We start from the raw sequence: 8,732 nt of genomic DNA, 5'->3' as shown, positions 1-8,732 counted from the left end.
TTGTTAACCCCAATCCTTACTCTTTTGACTTTTTTTTTTTTAGGTTTTTGCAAGGCAAATGGGGTTAAGTGGCTTGCCCAAGGCCACACAGCTAGGTAATTATTAAGTGTCTGAGACCGGATTTGAACCCAGGTACTCCGGTGCTCTATCCACTGTGCCACTTAGCTGCCCCTTTTCACTTGTTTTCAATCTCTGCCCATCTACCAGCTCATTGCCTACAAGTTCTTGTCTCCCCTATCCTGAACAAAATCCCCTCTTTATCCTTCCATCTCTGCTATCATCTTATATCTCCTTCTGCCCTTTGTAACTAAAGGTCTTAAAAAGGCTCCTCTCATCAGTTGAGTGATCCAAGACAATCCTCAGAGACCTGCTACTGAAAATACCATTCCTGTCCAAAGGGAAAAAACTATGGAATCTGAATATAGAGCAAAATATACTACATTCATTTTTTTAAAACATTTATGATTTTCTTTCCCATGTTTTTCCCCCCTTAGTTTTAATTCTAATTCTCAAAACTAAGTAAATAAGTTAAATATGAATGTACATGTACAACCTATATCAGAATACTTGCTGTCATGGAGGAGGGGGAGGAAGAAAGGAAGGAAGGAAAGATGGTAGACAGATTTGGAACTTAAAACCTTGCAAAAAGAATGGATATTGAAAATTATCTTTCCATGTTTAATTGGGGAAAAATTTTTTATTTTTTTTATTTTATTTTTTGGTTTTTGCAAGGCAGTGGGGTTAAGTGACTTGCCTGAGGTCACACAGGTAATTATTAAGTGTCTGAGGTCAAATTTGAACTCAGGTCCTCCTGACTTCAGGGCTGGTACTTATCTATTGTGTTACCTAGCTGCCCCAAAAAATTTTTTTAAGAAGACCATCTAAGATCAGCAATGGCAACAGTGGAAAAATATGGAAATAGCTTTTGTGATGGACTTATCATAAAGAATGTGATTTGCCCATGGCAAAGCTGGAGATGTTGGAACACAGACTGAAGCACATTAATTTTATTATTATTATTATTATTTTTTGGGGGGGGCTGCAGGGCAAATGGGGCTGGGAGGCTTGCCTGGGGCCACACAGCTGGGTGATTGTTGGGTGTCTGAGGCTGGATTTGGCCCCGGGTGTTCCTGGCTCTGGGGCTGGTGCTCTGTCTGCTGTGCCACCTGGTTGCCCCATTATTATTATTATTATTATTTTATGTCTTTTTTTTTTGTTTTTGCAGGGCAGTGGGGTTGAAGTAGCTTGCCCAGGGTCACACAGCTTGGTGATTGTTGGGTGTTTGGGGCTGAATGTGGGCTCGGGTACTCCTGGCTCAGGGCAGGTGCTCTGCCCTGTACCACCTGGCTGCACCTATTATCATTATTATTAGTATTATTTTTTTAATTTTAATTTTTTCTCTTTATCGCTCATGCAGGTCCATATTTTTGGGGGGAGAGGGGGCATTATGTTTACTCTTAAGAATATTTTAGTAATGTATAAAAAATCATGTGTACAAAAATAAGAATAAACATCATTTGTACAATAAAAAAGACCATCTAAAATAGATGCCTCCACCTCTCACTCACTCTTCTCATAATCCAGTGTCTGAGCATATCAATCCACCATTACTGCTCTTTCCAATGTTACTAATCCAGTGGGTTTTTCCTCTATTCTTATTTTCTTTGACCTCTCTTCAGCCTTTGGCATCACTGGTCATTCTTTCCCTAGGTTTTTGGGACACTAATTCTTCTGATCTTCTACCATCTGAGATACCCTTCTTTCTGTTTCTTTTGCTGAATTCTCCTCTAGATCATGTCCTCTAATCATAGATGTCCTTCATGGCTCAAACCTGGGCCTCCTTCTTCCAAACTACTTCACTTAGTAATCTCAGTAGCTCCCATGGATTTAATCACTTCTATGCTGATGATTTTCAAATCCCCCTATCCTGCCCTAAACTCTATGCTGATTCCAGTCTCGACTTTTCAAATATCTTGAATTAGATGTCTAATAGACATTTTAAATTTATCATGTTTAAAACAGAACTTAATAGCTTTTCCCCTAAACTTCCCACTCTGCTCCCTCCAATTACCCTATTACAGTCTCCATTTCTGTACAAGGTAAATAACATCCTTCCTTTCCAGTCTCTCAGACTTGCAACCTAGGAGTCACCTGGGACTCCTCACCATCTATCATTTACCATATACAATTGTGTTGTCTAGGTCTGTTGATTTCTCCTTTACAACACATCTCTAATACACTCCCTATTCAGGTGCCAGAGTCATGATTCCTTTGTACCAACTCCTCCCTAAAAATCCAGTATTTCCTAAAAATTTTAGCTTTAAATATAAAATTTTCCTGATTGGTATTTAAACTCTTCAATCACTGTCCAATCTTTTTGCTTTTCTTACATAATACTCAACTCCATAAACTTTATAGTTTAGTCATACAAGCCTATTTTCCATAATTCTCAAATCTCTTGACTGCATTTGCTGTCTGTTCTCCATGACTAGTAAGTTTCTTCCTATTTAACTTAAACTCCCATCTTCCTAGGATTATTCTTTCTTCTTGGTAAGATTCCCTTCCAAACAAATCTTCCTTTACATTACACAAAAGTCATAATTCTTTGCAATTAGAATTGCAATTAGGATGTGAACTTCTTGAAAACACAAACTGACTGTTTTTGCTTTTGTACTCTTAGCATAGGTCTGACAAATAGAAAGCCTGCTGACTGACTCCTTCAACAGATCTGTTTTCTTCTGGGTAGGTATTCCCTCTACTGATGCAGACTAATCCTTCCTCATTTAACAGTTGGTATGACTAAAAAGAATCATTTCTTCAAAGCCACCCTTCTGGATATTAGTTGATCCTTGGATACACAGTCTATCACTGGCCTGTACTAAAAATCTGTCTAGGTTGGTAGGCACTGGCTTAGCTTATACTAGGATGGCATAAACCATATATGTGTGTGTGTGTATATATATATATATATCCCATATACAACCAAAAGTTAAGGTCAGTGCCAAGCCAAAATAAGGCATCAGAAGAAAATTGTTAGTGACATTTATTCTAAAATCAAGCAAAAAGTCTTATATTTCCAAGGAGTTGAAGTTGGCCAAAAAAAAAAAAAATAGGGTTTCTGGCCTTGTGTCTGAAAGTTTGTGCCCTCAAACAGTTGGTTACTTTCTAATAAGCTCAAAGGAATCCAGATTATTTTTAGTCTCGGGAAATTCTGGGGCTGGGTGCTCAAGAAGCTAAGTCAGGTCCAACCTGTTACAGGCACACATTCAGAGGATGTCTGGCTTCTTAGTTCTTGCTTTGAATAGTATCGTGTAAAATAACTGAAAAATGAGATCAGTCCTATAGATAGACTGATCTCCTACTGTTGTGCTCTCGGGCAGTACAGAGTATACCCAGTTCAGTATTGATCATTCAAATTAAATAACGAACACTTTTATTTAACAAGTTAAAACAAACTGTTTATATTTGGGATATTTAACTGGATACTCTATCAGGCTACCAGATTCTTGAAATAAGAGGCAATCGGGTTAAGTGACTTGCTCAGCGTTATCAACTAGTTTAAGTATCTGAGATCAGACTTGAGCTCAGGTCCTCCTTATTCCAACAAGTGTTCTAACCTGTGCTTCACTTAGCTGTCCCAACAACCAGATTATTTAGTTATTTAAAGAAGAAAATGTTTTCCTAGGATATCAAGAAATGAATTGAATAGTAAAAAAGAATCCAAATCAACACTGTATTATGGAGTTAGAACTGGCCCATAGTCAGGCATCTACTAGGCTTCAATTTAGAAGGTTTTATTTGTAAAAAGTCCTAATGAGAATGAAGTAACAGTCAATTCTAGCTTTCAATTATATGGTGTCAGGATAATTCAATCATGGAACCTTAGGGTTAGTCCCTGAGCTAATCTAAATTACAACCAAAACCAGGATAGAACTACACAAATTTACTGAATTCAAAAGCAAGGTATTTTTTTCTCTGAACCAAAACAAAAGTTGTCCTTAAAAAAAAAAAATAAGTAGCTCTAGGAGGCAAGGTGCATGGGGCAGGTCATGAACACAACAGCCATTCTCTTACTTGGGACCTGAATTTTTTTTTAGTTCTTTGCTACTAAAATAAACCAATCTACATGCAAAAGGGAAAATAAGTAAACTGGGTTGATCTGTAGGGAAAAGCATATTTTTCTAAAATACAGACCAAAACAAAATTAGAATACAAAAACAGTGTCTGAATTAGCTTATATTCCTTTTATTTAATCAACAATCTGCATGCACAATAATTATCCATTTTGTAGAATTTAAAAACTTTTATTCTAAAGCATATTTTGTAAATGACTAAATTTACTGTTGATCAATTTAGAAGAAGGCTGTGGTCTAAATTCTACAAATGAAAACTGGTGTGTGTGCTGTGTTTACCATGAACTAGTATATTCTAAAAGATGGGTTGTCTTTCTACATGCTTTCTACTCAATGGTTGAGCTTTTTCACCTGTTTCAGTAGAAAGAACTACATAAATTAATGTAGCCAAACTGAGTATTTTGTATTTGGTCTCCTTTTCTCACTACAATTGCCCTCTGCTAGAGATAAAAATGATAATATAACTATTATCATTGGAAATCACCTGTCTTATCTGTAAAGATTAAAAAATAAAATGTGTATGTATAATGTTCAGGCTACTTCCTAAAGTAATTTAATACTTAAATTCTACTCATATACCACACTCTTCCCCATCCTACCCACCTGAATTTTTTACAGGTGGAGGAAATTTCCCTTGTGGAAGGGAGTGGAGGAAAAACACTGGACTTTGTGTTTCAGAATTTTGGTGTCTTAATATTCTTCCTTGGCAACAAGAACAGCAGCTCACATTTATGCAGCATTTTAAGATTTACAAAATACTTAAAAATCTCTGTGAGTAAGTGTTAATGTATAAATTAGTATTTTCATTTCTATAATGAGGAAATGAAGTTCACAGTGATTAAATAATTTACTCAGTCATATGGCTAGTAAAAGTCAGAGCCTAGACTCAAAAAAAAGACTAGTAATACTCTAATGTTTTGAGCTTACAAAATGCTGAAAAAGTTAATAGGTATTGGGAGCAATCAAGTAGCACAGTAGATAGAATGCTTGGACTGGAGTCTGGAAGACTTGAATTCAAATTCAGCCTCAGATACTTGCTAGCTGTGTGACCCCGGGCAAGTCACTAATTGGTTTGCCTCAGTTTACTCACCTATAAAATGGGGAAAATAACAGTGCCTACTTCACTGGGTTGTAGTGAACATCAAATGAGATTTGTAAAGTGCTTAGCACAGTGCCTTACAAATAGTTATTTCCTTCATGTTAGTGCTCATTAGCCATTACCAAGTATTACAATCCACCCCAAATTAGGACTTAGAAAATTAAATTATCTAGGGTCTTACAGCTGAGCTAAGATTAACCATGTCTTCCTACAACAGGATAAAGATGATAGTTACATCAAGATAATTTTAAGTACCTAGGCAGATTTCTAGGGGGGATAATATGCTCTTTAGATCCCAACTTTCCAAATTCTACATTATTACTTTTCCATTGAGCTGCTTTAAGATCTTCCAGAAGTGACTCTTTGGGTTTCATTTTTCTTACTTAAATGAACAATTCTGTGATCCCTCAAAATTGTTATTTATTTATTTATAAACAAAGCACAAAATGTTAGATAAGCATTATTATTTTACAGCTGTGACTTGAGGCAAATTGATTTTAAAGCTTTGTATCTCAGTTTCTTCAAACATAAAAATGGAAATTAAAGCCTCTTTCATAGGATGATCAAATGAGATAAATATAGGAAAATGCTTTAATTAAGAGTTGGGGAAGAGGATGGGGAAGGAGAGTGGGGGGGGGGTTAATTATAGTGATAAAAAAAAAGGAAAGAGATTAAAGAAAAGTTTCTATAAACCTGTAGTTTAAAATAGATAGAGATGACCTAAGGGCAATCTAGAGCAATGCTATTATTACCATATTAAACATAATATATAGGGAAAGAAAAGTTGCTTATAGTAGATTCAAAGTTTAATATACAATCCCTATTTCCTGGTCTCCTTTTTGTCTGGAAATATTCACATTCTTTCATCTTCTAGTGATTTTTTTTAAAAGGACAGAACTAGGGACTGGACCTGTTATTTTATTAGTATAGAAAACATCTTCTACCATATAACTCAATCCTTTTTAGTCACCTATCTTAAGAGAAATTTCCTGGATTAGTTAAAATTTAAGTACCTTTGCAAGAGTCTCATGGCCAGGATATGTCAAAAACGAGACCTGAAACTCAGTTTTCCCAGCTCCATGACTGACTCTCTAGACACCAGGTTCCAGTACTTCTCAATAGAAAATTTTTTTTCAATGTAAAATAAATTTTTAAAAATGCTTTAAAAAAAACTTTTAACTGCAGTAAGGCATTATAAATTTACCTCTTCCATATACTGATACATGATAGCTTTGACAGCTGGCATGTTGGTAGCTTCCATCATTAGTGTTACTGCTTGTCCCTTTCGAATCTTCACTTTTCCCATGAACACTTGCTGGTTGTTATAACAGGCAGCCAGAGTAGCAATAGCCATCACCTAAAGATTATACCAAAAACAAGCCCCAGAAGCTTTTTAATCAATCCTATAACTAAGAATTAGAAAAAATAAGAAAAGTTGACATAGCCATTACTACTGAAAGAATTAGATCATCCTCTGAAACAATATGAACATCATGAAAAAAGTAATCAAGAAGCAAAATCAATATTCATCATGATTTAACCTCTCCCCCACTCTGCCTAGAAAGGACATAGAATCATGTTTCTTAATCTAAAACCAAATATACAGCATCAATATATAAAAATATAAGTATTGTATGCATTTAAGTGTACACATGTTTGTGTGAGTATATGTGTATAATCCCCACCTTGGCATTTGAAGTCACCAAACGCAAACAAATGTTGAAGTTACTAAACAGGCAACTTTTGTCACTCTTATATCTAGTTAACTCCCTCACAACTAATAGGAAAATATTTTAATTACAGAAAAATAGTATCAAAAATCAGTTTTAATAATCTATTACACAAGTAAGAACAATATCCTACCCTATTATCTATTTAAAACAAAAAAGTTTCAACAACATTTTTAATTCTTAGAAAGCAAAGTTAAGAGTAATTTATAGGGACAAGTTGTCTTGAGGACAAAAGAGGGTGAAGTACTTCATTTTATTGTGATTATTTTAATCCAAAAATTATTTAATATTCACTTTGATTCTGATTCAAAAGATAAAAAATGAGTTCGAAGTTGATAAGTCACAAAGAAGATCCAGGTTTTGAACTTTAACTTTATGAAACAAGGAGAAGAAAAGAGCAGATTTATAGAACTCTTCCTCATAAGCAAAACAAAACAAATTACTGTCAATTTTTTTAAAAGGACTCATAACCATAAACCCAGATCAGAGCCAGCAAAAGACCATCTCCAACCCAGAACTAAAGATAACTCCATCCATACCTGTGGAATAGCACAAAAGTTGAACACACTTTGATTTCTTAGTCGAGAAAGATAGGTGAGGATATCTGGGATATGCTGCAAAGCATTAGTAATCAGTTCATTAAGACAGTGGATAGCCAAGTCAATATTCTCTGGTTTGGCTAAATCAGACAACTTCTTGCCATACCTACTCCAAACCTAGAGAAAAATGATGCAAAAATTATGATTACACAAATGAAAATTAAGAAAGAATTGAAGAATCTGTGTAACAATATTGAATATTTATTAAATCTCAAATCTATCCATTCGACAGAATTATACTACCTAAAGTTCAGACAACAGTAATGGCTCAAAAGTATTAGATTCTGGAGTAAACGAAGTCCTAAAAAATAAGGTAAACTCCTAGAAAAAATATAGAATTACATCTACACACCACAACATTAATAAGTTACTGTTTTGGTATACTGTGTGCTACAAGTAGAAATTCTGTTCCTAAAAGTAATTCATTTACCCTAAAGAGTTAGCTAACTTCTAAAAACAACTGAAAAAATACAAAGAGAAGCAATTATTAAATCAGTATTGCATGCAGAAATCAAATGATTCTAGAAAACAAGTTCATTAAAATAGTCAATGTTCAAACAATTAACAGTATGACATTCAGATTTCTTTTGTTTTTTTAGGTTGGTTTTTTTTTTTTGCAAGGCAAATGGGGTTAAATGGCTTGCCAAAGGCCACACAGCTTGGCAATTATTAAGTGTCTGAGACCAGATTTGAACCCAGGTACTCCTGCCTCCAAGGCCGGTGCTTTATCCACTACGCCACCTAGCTGCCCCTACATTCAGATTTCTTCAAGGAAATATAACAAAACATATTTATAAGCCAGACTTATGAAAATATTTTCCATTTTTCCTTTGACAAAATAAAATTAATTCACAACTTCAATGTAAATAAGCAACAGAATTAGAGATAAAGTAATAGGATCTGAGTCTTCCCTAAAGTTTTCCCAGAAAATTAGGGAATCCTTTTTGTCCCATAACTCATCCAGTAAACCTGAGATTGAAAATTGCATCTGTAATTGTGGTATTGTTATTAAACCTAAATTAAGACCTTTAAACTTACCCTTATTCAATTTTACTATATATATATATATATATATATATATATATATATATATATATATGTCCCCAATCTTGTTGGTTTGTACCTAAAGATTACCTTGAGCTCTATAAGCAATTCAATTAAATATGTACTT

General features: G+C 34.6%; 1 protein-coding gene across 3 annotated transcripts in view; it reads right to left on the bottom strand.

Moving 5' to 3' along the window:
* Positions 1–8,732, bottom strand: part of FDFT1 (farnesyl-diphosphate farnesyltransferase 1) — a 61,652-nt gene that overhangs the window by 4,612 nt on the left and 48,308 nt on the right. For all 3 annotated transcript variants that reach the window (XM_074209516.1, XM_074209517.1, XM_074209515.1), the window contains 2 exons: positions 7,502–7,678; positions 6,437–6,589 (listed from right to left, as the gene is read on the bottom strand). In XM_074209516.1, coding sequence (XP_074065617.1) covers positions 6,437–6,589; positions 7,502–7,678 — 330 coding nt within the window. The remainder of the gene's footprint in view (positions 1–6,436; positions 6,590–7,501; positions 7,679–8,732) is intronic.

Source organism: Macrotis lagotis, chromosome 1 (genome assembly GCF_037893015.1).
Source record: "Macrotis lagotis isolate mMagLag1 chromosome 1, bilby.v1.9.chrom.fasta, whole genome shotgun sequence".
NCBI lineage: Eukaryota > Metazoa > Chordata > Mammalia > Peramelemorphia > Peramelidae > Macrotis > Macrotis lagotis.
The sequence above is the reverse complement of the archived record's forward strand: the minus strand, read 5'-3'. Positions and strand labels throughout refer to the sequence as shown.